General features: G+C 41.0%; 1 protein-coding gene across 1 annotated transcript; it reads right to left on the reverse strand.

Moving 5' to 3' along the window:
- Positions 1 to 317: 317 nt before the first annotated feature.
- Positions 318 to 11933, reverse strand: LOC132816385 (ras-related protein Rap-2a). The gene is made up of 2 exons (XM_060825864.1): positions 11337 to 11933; positions 318 to 9623 (listed from the first exon to the last, which is right to left on the reverse strand). Exons 1-2 carry the CDS (start codon positions 11469 to 11471, stop codon positions 9207 to 9209), a joined length of 552 nt encoding a protein of 183 aa, XP_060681847.1. The 5' UTR covers positions 11472 to 11933; the 3' UTR covers positions 318 to 9206.
- Positions 11934 to 20405: the final 8472 nt, after the last annotated feature.

The raw sequence follows: 20405 nt of genomic DNA on the forward strand, positions 1-20405 counted from the left end.
CATCTCCTTACCCATAGAACGATACACTTACAAATGTCATTCCTTCACTGTAGCTGGGTCAAAATTCTGGAACTCTGTCTACAGCACAGTGGATGAACCAATAACACAAACTGTGCAATTTTAAAGTGGCAGCTCACCGGTATGAGCCATGAGGGACAGGAAATATATTTTGTCCTTGGTGCCCAGATCTAATGTACATTAAAAAAATGCTTTGCTGGTTTTCAACGCTTCCATGGCCTGCAATGCTCAAATTCCCAACTTGAAAGGATGAAATTCTTAAAGAATCGTTTATCATGAAGGCACAAAAACAAGTTAGATTTCATTAAATAAAATTTAATTTTGTTAAAATAATTTAAATCCAAATACAGTTGACATGTTTGCATCGAATTATATTTACACTTCTTGCTCAATTCAGAAACAGCAAGGCTACACCACAGTCAACACCTGGTAAAAATGGTGCCATTAAGTATTCAATTGCATTAGTGCTCGACAGCTGACTGCCAAAACATTATGTTTTAATTCACTTCTGGGAAGCGCTGAAAATATACCGATGTTAAAACAAAGTTAACAAAAATAAAAATACAGAGAAACAGCTTCAGAAAACCATTAAAGCCAAATGTAATATAAAATAAGTTTTTAAAAATGTCCAAAGAATGGCTGTTTGACCAATAAATCCTCAGTTTTAACAGGAATGCAAACAATTTGATACATTACAGTTAAAACCAACAGAACTCAAAACTAATGTGTTAAAGGCAACATTCTTTACCAGAGCAAAATATACAGGTTTAACTTTGAAGCTTTGGTAGTTGGGGCAGCTGGGAATGCTAAGGGAACAGCTCAACCATTTTCAATAAGATCAAAAATGTTAAAATATTAGGCAAAAATGCATTTGGTGAGCCAGCATAGCATTAGTTGTCTATGGAATCACTTGAAGCAACTCTTTCCATGTACCAGATAGGACATGGTCTAGTAAAGTTTCACATGAATAAACTCCCTCCTCAAATCCCAGAGACTGTTGGAATGAATTTACTGACAAAACGTTTCAGAAGCTTAAGTGTACCTTAACACTGTCACAACATAGTCATATTCCCTTGTCCATGATACTTTGGTATGCTAAACATTACATTTGTAAACAGAACTTTTACAACATCACCCTGGTACACTACTACAAAGCTGACACTAGATCACCAATGGCTTTATATTTAGAAGTTAACATTTTCTCTCCTCCACTGACATCATATTAATGCCAAATACTTCACACTACGTGTTATTGTAGAACATCTCTCCATCGCTTTCACAAGTTGTGTCACTCCAGACTACAGGCCTCATACTTGCATTAAAATTTTACTGTGGATGTGGCTCCAAATCATTCTGAAGAATCAGGATGTAACGTGAAGGTGACATGCTATTTTCATAATGATAGTGGTAGTTACCACTAAGTGTGTGCATGTCAAAATAAGCAGGTTGGTCCTGGGTGATCCTACTCCATTAACAAATAAAATGTGTTGGGGGGTGGTGCGGAGAAAGAGGGAAAGTGTGGAAAATGTTGGAAACCCCTACCCCCAAACCTCAAAAGGATCTGACATCATAAAAAAAGAAAACAGTCGCGGGTCTTTACTTGCTTTGCTATAGTAAGTGAAAGTCTTTTAATGTTGGGTTGCCCACTGCTTCTATACTTATGCAAAAGTTAAATATTCAGTCATTCTCAGTGGTTTTCAAACCTTTAACAAATATTTTGCTAGCTCATAAAACAATCGAATTGCAAAATTGGAAATGGGTCAGAACTGCAAAGCAAATAAAATACACAGAGCTATACCTACATACTGGCAATGATCACAAGAAAATATTGGACAGAATGCGAATGGGTTCCTACATTAGATAACCTAGATCAACGGAACTGAATACATCTCACTTGCATTAAAATATTTTTTCAAATTTCAGCCAGGTGACTCATATGATCATATATCTACTCCACATATGAACACAGTTAACACACAAGTTGCAAATTACCAACCCAAACCACAGGCGACAATCTTTTCCTCATTACAAAGTGGCCACAGATCAAATTCTAGTAATTTAAATCAACAGCATTATTATGATGATTTGCAGCTAGTTCTAGTAATGGTTGCAAGGATTTAAACTCAGAACTGGCACAATTAACTCAAATTATTTCTACTGCATATACACATAACAAGGCTCAAGTGAAATCAGGTAAGGAGAAATATATTACACGCCAAGGAAAGTTACACTGCAGAGTATCAATTCCTGTTTACATCTGGGAAATTCCAGAAGTGTTTCGGCGTTTCTCAGAAACTGCAACCCTACTGTCAATTTTTCTTCTGAAATATTCAGTGTTATAACTGTTTATCAATTTCTAAAAATAAAACAATTGCAGGTAGTCAGATCAAGATATTTCTATATCATCCTGAGCATACTTATTAAAGTGGATGTACAGACTTTATTTCATAGATTCCCTAGTGTGTGGAAGCAGGCCACTCAGCCTGAGTTCACAAAAGCATTCCATCCAGACCGAATCCTACCCTATGCTATCCCTGTAACCCTGCATTCCCCACGACTAACCCACCTAACCTGCACATTGCTGGACACTATGGGGCAATTTAGTACGGCCAGCCCACCTAACCTGCGCATCTTTGGACTGTGGGAGGAAACCCACAGAGACACGGCATGATATGCAAACTGCACACAGACAGTGGCCAGAGGGTGGAATTGAATCCGGGTCCCTGGTGTTGTGAAACAGCAGTGTTAATCACTGAGTATTAACCATTTATTGTTTATAAAGATGGCAGGGATAGGAGTGGATTAACTAATAATTCGAAGCTGATGAAAAACACTCATGCTCACAATTATCCAGTTATTACCAAAACCATTCTATTGCTTACAGAATTTATCGCCAAGCACAGTTCCAGGCATAACAATCTCATTTTGGAAGATTATTGATTTAACCCCATTTCTAAAGCAGAAAAACTTTGGCTAACACATCATCTTGAGGATAGAGTCATACACCACGGAAACAGACCCTTCAGTCCAAACAGTCCACGCTGAACTAAACTAGTCCCACCTACCTTGTCAGGTGCCAATGCGTGCACACTACCACCTCCCACCCAGTTTACCCAGAGGTGCATGTTTAAAAAGGCCTCCTAGCACAAGTCTAACTGCAGGCATGTTTTTCATGCATCCTAGCCAACATGAATCCCTCAAACATGTATTTGGTCATTTACAGGTTATAACTATTTTCAATAGTGAGAACAATGTAAATGTTCTTCATTTGAAGACATTTGTTGTGGTGCAGATACATGGAACTTCTCAATCCGCAAGCGGAATATGAACTTGCACCTGAGGTTTCTGGTTCCTTCTTGAAAGTAGGAATTTGGTGTGTATATCATCAAGTACCCACAATGAGTCCTACTGCACCACTGGTGAACAAAGCAACAAAATTACAATAAATTATAAATATCTTGTTGGATCACATTCTTTCACTTCTACTTTCCCCGAAGACTTCCTCAGTTAGATATTTAATCAACACTCCCACCAAAACTCCACGATAGCACCTTAATCTTATCCAAACTTTGCCTTTCCTCCAGTAAAGGCCAATAACCAAACTGGTCCTAATTTAACCATATACTTTGGGATCTTGGACACCCGAGAACTCAGGATAGAAGACTAATAAAATGGGGTATACTACCTTTTGCAGCTTTAAATTTAGATGGTTCCAATTCAATGACTTCATGCAAGGGGAAAACTGTAGCCAACAGAACTTTGCGACTCAAAAACAAACATATGGAACGGATACCCAAATTCAAGTTAAGAGCCTGGCCTGAACAGCAGGAACAAGTCAGTTCAGCAGCTTCTGGTAGTTTAACACAGGCGAGAGAGTCACACTCATTCCAATATTTTCATATACAATCATTGCCAATATATAGGTACAGCTTCACAAGTCCCTATTCAATTTCACTCTTACAAGATTTTAACAGATGTCAAGCTTTGCCCTTAATGTTTATTCACTAGCTGAAGCAGTGATTAAATACAACCTCACTTCATAAAACAAACAAAAAGAAAAAAAGTTGGAATTAGATTTGCCTATGAAAAGCTCCCTTTATGCAATTATAAATGATACATTGTCAAAACAACATCTGAGCATAGACATAGCATAACTTTACTGGAAAACCAACTACACACAAGAAAGCTTCCAGATCTATGAAGTTTTTTATTTTATTATCCTCATTGCTCCAAAAGCAACACCATCTTTAGAAGAATCAACTACTCCTATACATAGGAAATATTCTAAACTTGGGCACAACAGGAGTATAATTACTTCCACACAGCTAACTTGACATTAAAGCAGCATTAGGATTTGCATTCAATAAAATTAATTCATAATTACTCTAACAGACACTTAAAGATAACAGAACAGTGGTTCTACATTAAAGAATATTAAATATCAGGGTTTTTAGGAATGGGCAATTGGATTTTGGAAGATGTCCTATAAATATTTTGTTCTGTGTTCTATTTTATGAAAGTAGAAATATTGTTCATAATCATACAAATATGCTAGAGATCTTGGGGATTTAAACCCAAAAGTATGACTTTTATTCTTGTATTAAACTAGACAAATAGTGTGGCAACATAGAAGATTCAAATGCAGTACAGTAACTGCATAAAAAAATTCTTATCACAAAAAGTGCTTTGCGATATTGGTGATCCATGATTAGGTACTATATGAAAAGTCACATTTGTTCTTTCACTGGAACAACTTATTGGGAAACATCTAGCTCCCCAATCTGATTCTGAAACAAAAAGTGCCTATTACTGTGCGAAGATGTCTTTATTTCTGTAGTTGCTAAAACTTTTAAAAATTAATCGATTAAGCTGTTTAATACTGTTAAAGTAACGAGACAAAGGGCTTTTGTGATATTAAGCATTTAGCATAAACACATTGCAAATGTTTCCAAATTTGAAGAGCCTCCTTTGGCTTAAAAGGCAGTTAGCTCAACTCACAGGCAGCATGTCAAACTTGAAAAAGATTTGCATGAGGTAATTTGCAATGTCAACCCTCCAGTCAATGAAACAGGTGCTATGCATGTGGTAAAAAGAAATTTATTAGCTAGCCATTAAAATTTGTGCAAACTGATTTAGCACTGGGTAGGAGGGGATCCTCAATACAAGATAGCAAAATCTTGTATTATCTAGCTTCAATTGTCCAGAATGAACACAAATAGTCAGTTCCTTTCCTTATCCATTAAACGTATCAGCACAAAATTTAACATTTTCTGGAACCAGTTCCATGTGAAGATCAAAGAATAACTAGTCTCAAAAGAAAATCTGTCTGCATTCACAACGGCAATAAAAAAAGTTTGCTTTCTTTAAACACACGCACGTTCATGTGAACATGCACAGTATCTGCTTGCAAATCAAATGCTACAGCCCACAACTTCGTTTTACAGCTTAAAATGCAAAGAAAGCAGCGTTGAATAGTTTAGAAGATTCGCCATACTAGATTAGTCTTTAACTTCCAGTTAGAAAGAGTTGCAAAGAATGTTGCCCACACATACAAATCAGTTTTAAGGGGTCATTAAATATGAAACGAGGCATTGCTGTAAATATCTGAACATTCAGGTAAATAATAAAAACAATGCAAGACACTGTTTGGAAATGTAAACGTAAGCTGATATATAACAAGAGAATAAAATACACCTCCGAACGCTTCAACAAAAAGTCTGTACATTATAAAATGAGGTTAAGTTCCCATCATCATTAAAAAAAATCACGCAAACTGGACCTCATTTACTGCACCTTCAGTTTATTGTAATGTACTGGAAATGGAAAATAAACTATTGCAATTCACAGAAATGTCTTTTTAACCTTCTTGGGCTATATATAAAAAAAGAAACCTGCACCCGTAACTTGCAGCTTTCAAGAAAATCTTTTTGCAACAGTTAAAAGTCACACAATCCACCACATACCACTGAAGATGCAGGATGTAATTTTCATGAAAGAATTGAACAGCTTAAAGTGAAGGAAAACCTTGATCTGGAGAATCAGGTTGTTTTGCTCATGTTGGGTGCGCCCAGTAACATGTTCAGGCTTTCACTTGCACACCATACTTAAAACCCGACATGTGATTTACTCCTTTGGGAATCTTGTCATTAGAAATCTGAATACAAGATGCATCAATTTTACACGCAAGGACTTGTTTCCTCCAAGTGTATGACAACTTTTATGGATCTGACAAAGGTCCCTTAGTAGGGGTCAACTTTGGAGAAAATGGTCCTCATTTCCACAATTCCAACTGCTGGTTCTAAGCAGTGGCATTTTAAAATAATTAAAATACAAACAATTGCCAGGTATTTCAAAGCAAGCAAAAATAAGACTGTAGTGTCCAAAACACTTTGCTACTGTGTTCATTTATTAAACCACTACAGATGCTCCAATGTAAGACTTTAGTAATTATCTGGTGTTCAGCCATGCATTCAATATATTCTTAGTTCAAAAGATATAAAATGGAAAAAAAAAGTATTTGAGCACCATTCATAAAATAAATTTTTGCCACTTCTGCGTCAGGAAAGAAGGAAATTGGAGGGATAATTTCTACTAATTTATAAGATTTGATCAATTCAAAGACTTTTCATTTTCACAGACAAGCTATAAATTCAATAAATTCTTCAGCGTGCAATATAAGAATCTGAATCTTATTTGTCTGGATTGACTGCAACATGTGATTTAAAAAAAAATTGAGTTCCATGATGTGGAATTTTCAAACCTTCCCAGCGTGTTACAGGTGATCTTCAGGTATTCACATCCTCAAGTTTCATATATTATCGCACCCATTGAAAAACACTCATTAGAAGACTGAGCCGTTGGAGGAATGGGAAATAATATTCTTTTCCTCTTCCCACACAGTCTGCGAGGACTATTCCGCAGGAGTCTTTAAACGTGACTGAAGATTTATCTCAACCTCACAGAGGCAACTTTCCTCAATACTTCCTTGTCCTTACCTGCAAGAACAAAGACTGGACAAGGAACTCTCCTCACCTTCTCACTGAAGAAGCACTCAGTGACATGGGTCGTTTAAAATCACAATGGTGAAATGAGGACATTTTATATGGGATAGTCTCCCAACCCCTTACAGCTGGCTAGTGATAGCCATTGTGCTGATACTTCAGAGTGTCACAGGGATCTACAGCACTGAAAAAGGCCCTTTGGCCCATCATTTCTGCACTGGTCAAAAATAACAAACTGACTGTTCTAATCCCATTCAGCCAGCATTCCATTTCCATGTATTATGGCAGCATAAAAACTACCACTCTCACATTTAGCATCATAAGTTTTAATTTGTTCACCCTGCAGGAATAGAAACATATTTTCCTCTGTTCAGCAGGAAGCTTTTTGTTTCCTAATTGTTGTGTACCTCTTTCGAAATAAGCTTCAATTTTCTACAGTGAGTCCTGCATTCTTCTTGACCCTCCCTATAAAGTATTACAAAAACTCAGAAAACAGGATGCCATTTTCTCAAATAATCAATATAACAAAATAATCATCTTTCTAAACAGTGGAGAAAAGGAATTAGCCAAATCTGGTCAGTTTGTAAAGCTGCTCATTTTTTTGCAAAAAAAAATTGGATTATTGGTTGCTCATTAAATTTATTTTGACAGTTTAAATTTTCTCCGCTACATGACAGAAATTAAAGCCACTTCACTTTCTTCCTTCCCAACATAAAGCAACACAAGAGTACAGAGCAAGGTAACATCCTATCCACAAAAGAAAAAAAAAGTGAATTAGTCAATTCTTTCCTGTACAATGATCGTCAGTCAGCCACAATACTTCATTGTACTTTCCCCTAGACACTAAGGGAGGAACTTAACACCTATCATTACCTCTGCAGTATTCACAGAAGTATGATACTATGCAGTGAAAAAAGGTGATGAAATACTGAAGAACAACCCTTGACATTACTGGTCTTGATTAGACTTTGCGATGTAGGAGTTACAAAGGTCCACTGCTTTTTCCTCTGACTCTGAAGAACAGCACAGACTCTTTTCTGTTATAATGTGTTGCACATTTGCTTGCCCATGAATCTTATTAGGTACAAACAACTGAAGAACTTAGGCTGTTTCCGATTCACTATAGAAGACATGAACTGAGAACTCTCCTCTCCCATTTTAGTTACTGGCTCTCCACTATACAATAAGCATTTTAACTTCTCAGTAACACAATGTAGAAGACTGAAGCTAGATCAATCTGGTGCGGGCATCCTACTTGCATCATAACAACTGCTCCTTTAAAATAAAAATCCTTTTATATAAAATCAGTGCATTTACACAACAGAGAGCAGCCCTAATCCTCAATCTTAAATTTTAGTTTAAAAATTTTCACGACATAATTGGCTCTTTTTTTTGAAGCTGTGTCACAACACACATAACTCACTCGTTGCAACCAATCTAAGTCTTTTCTTGCGTTTAAAGGAATCATTACCTTATTATGGTATGAAACAAAGAGCAGCACTGATCATCAATTATAAAGCCCTCTTGTCGATATCTTCCCCTTTTACAAACAGCAATATGAGACACTTTAGATTCACCTGAGTTGGAAGAGGTGAAGACTTCCCAGATCACAACCAATTCAAAGTCCCGCTTTTACTCAAAGCATTAGCTTCGCCTTTAGGACACTGGTCCCCAATTCCATCTTAGTTATAAAGCTCTTGATTTCCTTCCTTCTTTCAAAAACAAAAAAAAACAAGAACACAAAACAATCTAATGGGTCTCCTGGGCTAGACGAGGCCAAGATCTCACAGGCAGGAACTAATACGAAGTCTCGTGCTAACCCAAAGTGTTTGTTTTTTCTCCTTATGTCGGACACAGGAAGGGGTCATCAGTTATAAAGCTTCTCATCAAGACACTCTGCTTTTTATAAAACAACAGTGTGAAATAATCTGGTGGGTCCCCTGATTTAGAAGAGGCAGCAATTTGCCAAATAGTAACTGACAATGTTTTGTCATAACCCAAAAGTGCTTTTGTTTTGATGCTAGCATATAGGATGAGCACTGAGCAAGTCATAAACCTCTTTTGATATTTGCTGTTTTTATACACAGCAATAAGAAATAATCTAGTTGCCTCCTAGATCAGAAGAGGTGGTCATCTCCCCAGACAGGAACTGACAAAGTTTGTGGTTTTTGCTGTTCTGAGTGTGTTTTACTGTAGGACACAGGAAGAGCAGCACTGATCCTCCTTGTCAGGTTGTGCAGCATAGTTCATCTGTCTGACGATCTCAGCAAAAAGCTCATCCACCATGGTCTTGCTCTTGGCAGAGGTCTCCATGAAGGGGCAGCCCCATTCCTCAGCTAGGGCCCGGCCCTCAGCACCTGACACCTCTCGCTCGCTCTCCAGGTCCACTTTGTTGCCCACCAGGATGACAGGCACTTTTTCGTAGCGTTTCACACGGATGATTTGGTCACGCATGGGCCTGATATCCTGAAAGGACTGCTGGTTGACTAGGCTGTAAACCAGGATGAAACCCTGGCCATTCTTAATGTACAAATCCCTCATGGAGGCGAACTGCTCAGTGCCTGCGGTGTCCAGAATCTCCAACACCGATGGTGATGAGTCCACCTGTAAAAGAATCACAAAATGCTTATAGCACAGGAGGTGGCTGTTCTCCTCATGCCAGCTACCTGTAAGAGCAATTCACCTTACCCCATTCGCTTGCCCTATTTCTATAATTCAGACATTTTTCTTTTCAGATAACAAACCAATTCCCCCCTCAGAGACTTCATTGCATCAGAGACTATGCATACCAGATCCTAAACAGTTGCAGCATGACAGCATTTTTTTTTCATATTGCTTTTTGCCATTCATCTTAAATTTATGGTCTCTGGTTTTTAACTATTCTGAAAATGAGGACAACTTCTCTCTATCAAACTCCTCTTGGATCTTGGGGACTTCCACAAGGCTATGAAATTCTTCCCAATTTGTCCAATTAACTGATGTCTTTCACTCCTGGAATCATTCTTATGATTTTTTTTTCTGAACTCAGTCCAATGCTTTCATATCTTTCCTGAAGTGTGGTACACAGAATTTACAATTCTTTGACTGAGGGTAAATCAGTATTTGAGACAGAAAGCAGATGAGGGCAGAACAATGATATTTTCAAGGAGTTAGATTTCTTTAGTCCTCAAAGTTATTTATACATGTGGGTATACATGCAGGAATTGCTTACTGACTTTGCTGATCAGCTATGATCATATTGAATGGTGAAGTAGAATCAAAGGGCTGAATAACCTACTCCTATTAGCTTTATTTCTAAAGATTATTTGTTATTGTACATGAAGTCTCTAATTTTTAACTATATAAACCGACAGCCAGAGCTTAGGGGGTAGTACACTCACCTCAGATGTTCCACTTGCATGACTCAAGCTCACTAAAAAGCTGACATTTCCACTGCAGTAACAGGGGGTTGCTGCACTATCAGAGGCTAGTTTTCAGATGAGATGTTAAACTAAAACCCTTCTTTTCTCTCCAGTAGATTTAAATGTTCCCATTCAAACAGGTGCAGGGCTGCTCATTCTCATCAGCATTCTATCCAATATTTATCCTTCAATCAACATCACACACAAAGTTATTCAGCCATTACCCAAAATCAAACACTGTTCAGGAAAGAGAATTCCAAACATGAACAACCCTCAAAGAAAAAATTCCACATTTTGAATGTAAATGAAACTCTGCCTAGTCTAGGCTCCCCAAATGCATCCCTTGTCAAGCCTCTCCAAGATCTTACACATTTCAGTAAACACATCCTTCATTCTTCTCAACTCCAGTAAGCATAGGCCCAATCTGCTCAACCTTTGCATCTGACACAGCCTGCATGAGCAAGCCTCCAGGATGACCTGGAGGAACAAAATGTTAGTCTTCTGGGTCCCAGCAGTGAACAAAACCCCCAAAGGAAACGCCGTTAAAGCAAGTTGTGAGCCTTCTGCGCACAGAGGACGCTCCTCTACGACAAACTCTGGGGAACGGTGGGGAAAGGAAGTTGAGGGCAAGGTGTCATGTGCTAAAACCTCCAAGGAAAACACCTCAATCACGACGGGCAGCCCTAAAGAGCCCCTCAAAAAATAAATAAATAAGAGTAGCTGCCAAGGGGGACCTGATGGTGCCACAGGAATGCACGTCTCGCTTTCGATGCTGGTTGCCTCTTCCTCTGCTGTCACTCCCAGCTCCTCACCACCTCCTCCTCCTCCTCCTCCTCCCTCAACAACAAAAATGTTAGAAATGGAAGTGGGAAGGCAGGGGAAGAGAGAGACAGACAGAGACACACACACACACTACCTCGATCTCTTTGCGGTAGAAGTCCTCGATGGTCGGGTCGTACTTCTCGATGAAGGTGCCGGTGACAAACTGCACTGTCAGGGCGGACTTGCCCACGCCGCCGCTGCCCAGCACTACCACCTTGTACTCCCGCATGGCCGCCCCTGCCACACACACACTGCGCCTTTAAGGTGGGGGCGGCGGAGGAGGAGAGGGGGGGCTTTTTTTTTAAATCGGAGGGCAGGAAATGCGGGGTAAATTAACTTCCCCCCCCTCCCCGCCTTTCTTATTCCACCCCGCACTTTCTACTTTCCCTCAGGAGGGGGAAACGAAATTTAAAAATAACCCACCCCCTCCCCGAGGGAGACAAAAGGCCGCTCCTCCGCCTCACAGGAAGGTAACGGCGGCGCTCCCTCCCCTCCCCATCTTCTTTCTCTTCATCGAATGTAACGCAGGTTCCTCCTCATTTCGTTTCTCCCCCGCAACCCCTCCCCTTCCGTTCCGTTCCGTTCCGTTCCGGCTTTACACCCCCGGAGCTCTCCCATTGCCCGACTCCGCAATCAGCGCCGCCATACTCTTTCGGGCGGGGACCTCTCTCTCTCTGCCGTTTGCAGACTGCTCTCCGTTCGTTCGCGCCGCCTCCTCACGTGACACGGCCCGGCCGCCGTACTCGCTCGGCCCCGCCCTTTCCCACGTCCGTCAGGCCTCCGCGCTCCAATCGCTGCGCCGAGGGTCGTTGGAGGTCCCGCCGTCTCCCTCGCCGCGCTGACGGACTGGTTCCAACCGCCGTCCGTCACACATCCAGCTCGGCCAATCCCAGCCTTAGGCCCGCCCCTTCCCCACCCCTGACGGCTCTCGAGTTCCCCTCCCTCCGGCCTCTCGACTCTCTCTCCGCCTCCTCCTCACGTCCGTCGAACCCCAGCACCATGATTTACATAGATACGCCCACTCCCCGGGATGCCTGCGGCTCATTGCCCTCAACAACTGCCCATCAAGGCAGACGGCCAATTATAGCACAATAATTTATATAGTCCCGCCTATTCCTACCGGTTGTCTCAGCCGATTGTCTCTTGACGTTGTCCATCAAGCAGAAGCTGACCAATCGCCAGCCCAGGACTCCGCCGCTCACGTTTCCTTCCCGCCCCACAACACCAGTTCTCGGCTCCACCCGTCTCCGACAGCTGTTCATTAAACAGTGAGCTGCCCAATCGCCATGTCGGAAATTACAAGCCCCGCCCATCGGTGGCCGACCTGCATGTATGTCTATTGCTCAAATCGCGGCGGCCGGCCGGAGCGGGGCGGGGCGATTGTTCTCGCTGAAGGTTAGGGCGTGCGGAGAGATGAGAGGGTCGATGATTGGATAATCCGGTAGCCAATAGGCACAGTCCGAGGAGGGATGCTGTTTCCAGGTCTGCGGGTAGGGGAATGTAGCGGATGCGGTTACCATGGGAACCGCGCAGAGGCTCCCCCCCCAAAGTAACGCTGAGTGAAAAACACACGCAATCTTGCAACTTTATACATAAATAAGGCGCCAAAATTGGAAAAACGAAACCAATGAATAATTCAGTCTGTGGTACCGCTTTATATGTGTGGACATGCAAGACCAATATGTATAAAAAATGAGCATTTATATGCGTAATGCTAATTAAAGTAGAAATGATCTGCTGAGATGGTAATCCTGACGATGTAAAAAGTCTTGATCTGCTGTCACTACGTATTTCCTTTGGCAGCTAGCTTCATTTCGGCACTTGAGGGGGAAAAAAGAAAAAAAAATCACACCACGCCAGGTTAGAGTCCAACAGGTTTATTTGGAAGCATTAGCTCCTTCGGAGCACTGCTCCTCCATCAGGTGGTTGTGGAGTATTAGATCGTAAGACTCCACAACCACCTGATGAAGGAGCGGTGCTCCGAAAGCTAGTGCTTGTTGGACTATAACTTGGTGTGTGATTTTTAACTTTGTACACCCCAACCCAACACCGGTACCTTGAATCAAAAAAGATCTCTGCAAGTTACGTATGGACTGCACTCTACTAAGCACAATAATTATTTTAATGCTTTTTCTAAATATTATGACACAAGGGACGGTAAGAGAGAAATCCTAGATAGTTTGCAGTTCTACATAATTTCACGTCACTATGATATTGCTCCTTACACGCAGGCTCAGTCACTTTTCTTAGAGTTACGAAAATAATTAGTACCTCAATTTATTTCTCCCCAAGTTTCTTTACATCATGCCTTTTAACATCTAACCATGAACACAATTTCTTACTCCCAGGTTTGGGCTGACAAGGTGCAAATAATATTCGTGCCACACAAGTGCCTGGCAATGATTATTTCAATAAGGGAAAATCTAAGCATCTCCCCTTGATCATTGGTGACATTACCATAATTGAATTCGCCATTATCAATATCCTAGGGATTACCATTAGCCAAAAACTGAGTGAGACTAGCTATACAAGTACTGTAGGAGTAGGTCAGAGGCTAGGAATCCCGCAGCAAGTCATGCACCTCATGACTTCCACCATCTGCAAGGCAAAGTTAGGAGTATGGATGGAAAATCCCCACTTGCCTGGATAAGTGCAGCTTGATACCATCCAGGACAATGCAGCCCATTTGATTAGCTCCACTGCCACAAACATTCAATTCCTTCACCACTGAGGTACACAGACAACTACAAGTGTGTACCATATACAAGCTACATCTTAACACCTTCCAAATCCATACCACTTCCTCATTGAAGGACAAAGGCATCAGATGTAGGCCACAGCACTTTAAGTACATAGCCAAGATGTTTAAAGAATAAGATGAGTGTTTCTGCCTCCACCACCCTTTCACCATGATTTTGGTAAAATAAAAAACCCTGAACTCCCCTCTAATCCTTCTTTCCATTACTTTGTAACTGTGTCCCTGGTTATTAACCTCTCTGCTAGAGGTAAACTTCAATTAAATCTCCTCTCATTTCTAATCATTGGAAAGTATGAATTGGAAAGCTGAACCAGTTATTACGAGCAAGTGACCAATCAAAGGCATATAATGGATTCTCCCTATGTAAAATTCCACCGTAATAACAGGTTCAGCTGCTGAGAAACTGGCTACTCACTTCCTCTTTGCCAGTTAGCATTAGTGCTTCAAGTGCCTGCTGTCAGTATCAGATAAAAAAAACTGTAAAATTTTCAGTTCCGTTATCTTGGTCATTGCTTATTTTCTCCAGCATGAAGTGAACATTTGAATGCAGCTCTGCCAAGTGGTGCTTATTCGTGATCCATTCAGTCTTGGAGAAGTAGTTCAACAAGAGAGCAAGATTTGTAAATGTATGCTTGCCTTCAGCAAAGCTCCAATGCAGGGGCATAGCCTCTCAATATTGCCCTGGAGCTTGTCACTATTTGTGCAGTGCTGTGCTTATTTGGGATTTGCTGTTCCATGCAGAAATCATCCTTCTGGGTAAAATGATGTTTGGGTTGACCTGTGCTTGCAGAATCACTCTCAGATTCAGAGTCCAAGGAAGTGGCATCAGTGATATTTACTCAAGGTAATTCTCATTACAGTTGATCCTATAGAAACATCACAGAAGTAGTTCACGATTTAAGCATTTATTAATAAGTTTTCCTGGAATCCCTACAGTGTGGAAGCAGATCATTCAGCCTATCAAGCCCACATCGATCCTCTGAAAAGCAGCCCATCCAGAACCATCCTGCTGCCCCACATTTCCCATGGCTAATCCAACTAACCTACACATCCCTGGACACTAAGGGCAATTTAGCATCGACAATCTACCTAACCTGCACATCTTTTGGACTGTGAGAGGAAACCCACACAGACACAGGGAGAATGTGAAACTCCACACAGACAGTCACCCAAGAGTGGAATTGAACCCAGGTAACCACTGAGCCACTGTGCCATTTTTTTGAGCTCTTTGATTTATAAATCACAAATCAAAGGCAGATACTGTATTTTATTCAGATGCTGAGGCAGTCAAACAAAAATAAACCATACAATTGCAGAGAATCACCCACAATCAAATGTCATTGATTTCATTCTTTATTCTTTCATGGGACATTATTGACAAGTCCAGTATTGCCCATCCAGAATTGCCACTAAATTGAGTGACTTGCTGGGCAATTTCAGGGGCAGTTAACTGTCAACCACATTGCTTTGGGTCGGAAGTCACATGTAGGCACATCAGATAAGGATGGTTGATTTTCTTCCCTGAAGGATTTTAACAAACCAGATGAGCGTTGCAACAAATAGTCATTGCCACCCTTACAGATTTTATTAATTGAATGTAAAGTTCACCCTGTGCCGTGACAGGATCTGAACTCTGTCCCCAGAGCATGAGTCAAAGCCTCTGCATTACTGTTTCAGTGACATTACCACCACACCACCTTCCTCAACCGTCAGAGTAAGTATTGCATGAGTGATGTCACGCAATCAGATCACTGGGAATACATCAAACCAGTATTAGTTCTCCAGTAAATTCTGGGCTGAGACTTGAGTAACTGGATTATTACCATGTATTTACACCAGAGGGTGTAGTTGTAGCTCTTAAGATACTGAAGTCATGGTTCTTCAAAACCATTTCTATTTACTAATATTTCCACAGCTCTCATGTGTCATGGGGGATCTCTAGTTAAAATTTGTTATTTCCCTTCTCACTAATGAAGTATTTTTGGTGTGTTTTCACTGTTATAATGTTGGAAACACAGCTGCCATCTTAAAAATGCGGGCTGATAATTATAGGATTTAGTCACACTTAGTGTTTCTATAGTGATGCTTTACTGCCGTTCCACCCTCCTCCGCCTGTAATTTATTTAACCCTTTAGTTAAGCAATTGTAGCAGATGTAAGCACCTTAGAAGAACTATAACTATACATGGTTTGGGACAGCACGGTAGCTCAGTGATTAGCACTGTTGCCTCACAGCACCAGGGACCCAAGTTCAATCCCACCGTTGGGCAACTGCCTGTGTGGGAGTTTGCACGTTCTCCCTGTGTCTGTTTCCTCCTGTAGTCCGCAGGTGAGGTGAATTGGCTATGTTAAATTACAGGGATGTAATGGCTAAATACATTAGAGTAAATGTAGAGTAATAGGCAAAGGGAATGGGTTTGGATGCGATTCTCTTCAGAGGGTTGGTATGGACATGTTGGACTGTTTTCACAATGTAGGGATTCTATAATAATAAAGGTATGAAAGAATAATTTAAACAGTTGTTTGGTAGTACAGAAGTTGAGAATCACTGAAAAAAATACATTTTGTCAAGGCTTTTCATCTTTCATAAAAGCCCTCATTGGGACAATTCGTGAGAAATACCAATGTAAAGTGAAAACAACACACCTGAATATGAGGAGAGTGCTGATTGAACACACATGGACTGAATCCATCCTGGGTTGAGGTGTTGTCACATAGAATGTATCAGTTAGATGATGACCAATAGTTAACTGCCAAGCATTGTTTAAATTTTAAACCACATACCTAATGATGAGTTAAAACAGGCACCCTATGTGTAAGGGCTTATGTTTGAAACATTGATTCTCCTGCTCCTCTGATGCTGTATGACCTGATGTGCTGTTCTAGTGCCGCATGTTTCAACACTGTGTAAGTGTTCTTTTTCAGGAAAATAACAGGGCTCTATATTAATAGATGTAGCTTCCAGTACACAAAGTTGTGCCACCCTGTGAGTCTAACTGGCAAGTTGGTTGTAACATAATTCTTTGCACATTCAGGATTAGTTATCAATCACTGTCTAACTGGTGCATTCTCCATGCCAATGTCTCTACTAATCACAGTCCACTGGCCAATCAATCAGCACTCTTTAGAATACTTGCTATTTTGCCTTTATATTGGTATTTGTTGCAAATTGTCCCAGAGTACAAAAGCAAAAGTTTCCACTCAATGTGTATTTTTGTCAGTAAGTAAATCTTTTATGCAGTGAAATTAATTGAATTATAGCTAACTTTAAAATAATAATTTTCCAGCAAAGGCCAGTTGCAATCCAAGCCAAGTTTTACAACATGGTCAGAGAACTGATGGGGAAAACCTAATCAGTTCCTAGGGGGGTTGCCTGATGGAGTGTCCTGAAGTGGCCACTGTTGGGTCTTCCCGTGATTGAGGAGCCCAAAAGCAGAAAACCTGCCTCCTGAGAGCTGATGGTTATTCCCATCACATTCCCTAGAAATTATTCTAGAAATATCAGCTTGGATTTTGTGCTGAAATCTTTGCAGTAGGTCTCAAAACTTTCATTTTTCTTTCACTCCAAGCCAAGTGTATTACCCACCTTCATTTCTCTGAAGCATGATCGTTTGAGATGGCTGCATATAAAGTGCATACAAATTGATATTGAGTGGCTTTGATGTGTGTGTCTAGTTGACAGCTGGATAATCAAGCCAGTTTACGTGTAGAATATTGCTGCACAGGTCCAGAAGTGATTATGTGTTCCATATGAGAGTGTTGTGACCAACGATTTGTCTTCATAACAACTCCCGATATTTGTACTTTGATGTACAGATGAGAACATATAATTCCATGCAGACTTGTGATATAGGTGTTGTACTCAGAAACTTATAGCTACAAGTTTACTTATGCTGTGGTTTCCTTTAGATAGATTAGACACCCTCTTTGTGGGACACCTCACTTCAATCTGTAAGCATAATCGAGGAGTTTCTGGTTATCTGTTATTTAAATTCTCTGCTTTCCTTCCACAGTCTGCTCAGCCTCCTATTCTGTTCGATGGAAGCCCAACATAAGTTTTGGGAATAGTACCTTATCTTTCAATGAGGCATTGTTGGTCCTGAAATCATAACTGTTCCCATGTTTTCCCATAGACAGCAACTGTTTTTTTGATTATTTCCCATGTAGAAGAATTTTATAGAAATATCCCTTGGCTCGACACTTGCTCTGTTATCAGCTTATTCTATCTTGCATCATCCCTTTTGCGACCTGATCTTGCCTGCCCCCAACTCTATCACAAATCTTTCCTATTGCTCTGAGAACAACAAGAAGTCTGCAAATCACAGGTGGTCAGGCAAGCCAACATTGAGTCTAGATGTCTCTTCAGAGCTGAAGTGAAGTGTGGAGGGACAGAATTTATGCTATAGTTTGGTGAAGGGGTGGGGGAAAGAATAATGGGTGTAGGGTGCTGGTGGAGAGGAGGTGAGTAGTTTAGATTAAATGATCGGAATGTGAGAATGGCAGAACAATGGTGGTGTGCGTCCCGCCACACTTGAAAAGACAGTAAGTGGGATGGGTAAACATGCTAACAAGCTAAAGAGGAAAGAAATGGTTCACAATTTGAAGGTTTTGAACTCAATATAGAGTCCAGAAGGTTGTAAAGTGCTTTGTCTGAAAATGAGATGTTGTTCGTCCAATTTGCGCTGATATTCACTGGAACACTGCAGCATATGAGGACAGACCTGTGGGCGTACGAGCAGGCTGTGTGTTAAAATGACCGGCTATGGGAAGGTCGGGGTCCTGCTTAAGCACAGACCGGGGGTGTTCTGCAAAGCAGATACCCAGTCTGTGTTTGGTTTCTCTAATGTAGAGTAGGCCACATTGGGTGCAGCGAATACAATACCGTTTAGGCCCTTGGATGGTGAGCAGGGAGATGAAGGGGCAGAGGTTGCACCTTCTGTGTTTACAAGGGAAAATGCCGAGGAGAGGTGGGTGGTGTTGGTGGTTGTGAAATGGACTAGGGTTTCCCAGAGGGGACAATCCCTGCGAAACGCAAAGAGGGGGAGTAAGAGGAAGATGCGTTTGGTGGCAGTGTTCTGCTGGAATTGTCTGAAATGGAAAATGAGCTTTTGAATGCAGAGGCCGGTGGAATGAAAAGGGAGGACAAGGGGGAACATGATCATGCTGTTGTGAGTGGTGGGAGGAGCAAGAGTGGAAGCACAGCTGATAGGTCAGATGCAGTTGAGGGCCAGTCAACCACAGTGGGTGGGAAACCATAGTCACGGAAGAAGGATGCCACGTCATTTGAACGTAAGTGAAGAAACTGGGAGAATGGGTTGGAGTCCTGCAAAGACTCCATTGTTCTTAGCCCACCCACCTCCCCCATCTTTTCTTGCCTCTGTACTTGTTTAAAATCTATTACATCTCTTAACTTTGAGCTCGGACAAAAAGTCATCGGACCTTTACAGTTTTCTCCCACAGATGCTCTGCTGAGTTTCACCAGCAATTTCTGTTTGTGTTTTGGATTTCCAGCACTCACTGTTCTTGATTATCATTTATGGGCAGCACGGTGGTTAGCACTGCTGCCTCACAGCGCCTGAGACCCGGGTTCAATTCCCGACTCAGGTGACTGTGTGGAGTTCGCATGTTCTCCCCGTGTCTGCATGGGTTTCCTCCGGGTGCTCTGGTTTCCTCCCACAGTCCAAAGATGTGCGGGTCAGGTGAATTGGACATGCTAAATTGCCTGTAGTGTTAGGTAGGGGTAAAATGTAGGGGTATGGGTGGGTTGCGCTTCGCTGGGTCGGTGTGGACTTGTTGGGCCGAAGGGCCTGTTTCCACACTAAGTCTAAAAGTAATTGCCTCTACTTCCTTTTCCACAGTTGCCACCTGACCTGGAGAGCATTTCTAGCATTTAACTACCGCGTGAAACCTCTTTATTTTAAACCCAGCTTGCTTTAGAACTTCAATTACAATGGGTATTACCTAGCAATAAAGAACCATTGAAATTCAAAAGTATCGCCAACAACCTTAATGTTAAAAAAAATTCAGTCAAAGGAAACAAACAATAAAAGACTACTTGTACTACTATTTACAGCTATGCTGGAGCTTTTTTTAAAACTTTATTTATCTCATTATCACACCTTGGTGCAAAGCAATTATCAATTTGGTCACTAAATTCTCTTATCCTCCATCCCATCACAAATCATATCCTAGCTTTGTACTTAGTTAAAAACTGTTCATCTCCAAATCCCCATTGTTCTGGTAAAAGATCAATCCAAAACTTTTAAGGGCTCAATTTTAACTACTTAAATATGTTTTCAAAGCAAAATACAGTGAGTTTTAGATTCAGTCTCTTTCCACTCATCCTGTCTGATCACTGACAATTTTCAGAATTTTCCGCTTTTAAGAAAAAGCTTTGGCTAAGCAT

The sequence above is a fragment of the Hemiscyllium ocellatum genome, chromosome 6 (assembly GCF_020745735.1).
Source record: "Hemiscyllium ocellatum isolate sHemOce1 chromosome 6, sHemOce1.pat.X.cur, whole genome shotgun sequence".
Taxonomy (NCBI): Eukaryota; Metazoa; Chordata; class Chondrichthyes; order Orectolobiformes; family Hemiscylliidae; genus Hemiscyllium; species Hemiscyllium ocellatum.

Excerpts from the sequence above, each read along its gene's own strand:
- LOC132816385 (XM_060825864.1), bottom strand. The coding sequence starts at position 11,471 with ATGCGGGAGTACAAGGTGGTAGTGCTGGGCAGCGGCGGCGTGGGCAAG. Across the intron at positions 9,624-11,336 it reads TCTACCGCAAAGAGATCGAG|GTGGACTCATCACCATCGGT; the intron begins GTAGTGTGTGTG and ends ATTCTTTTACAG.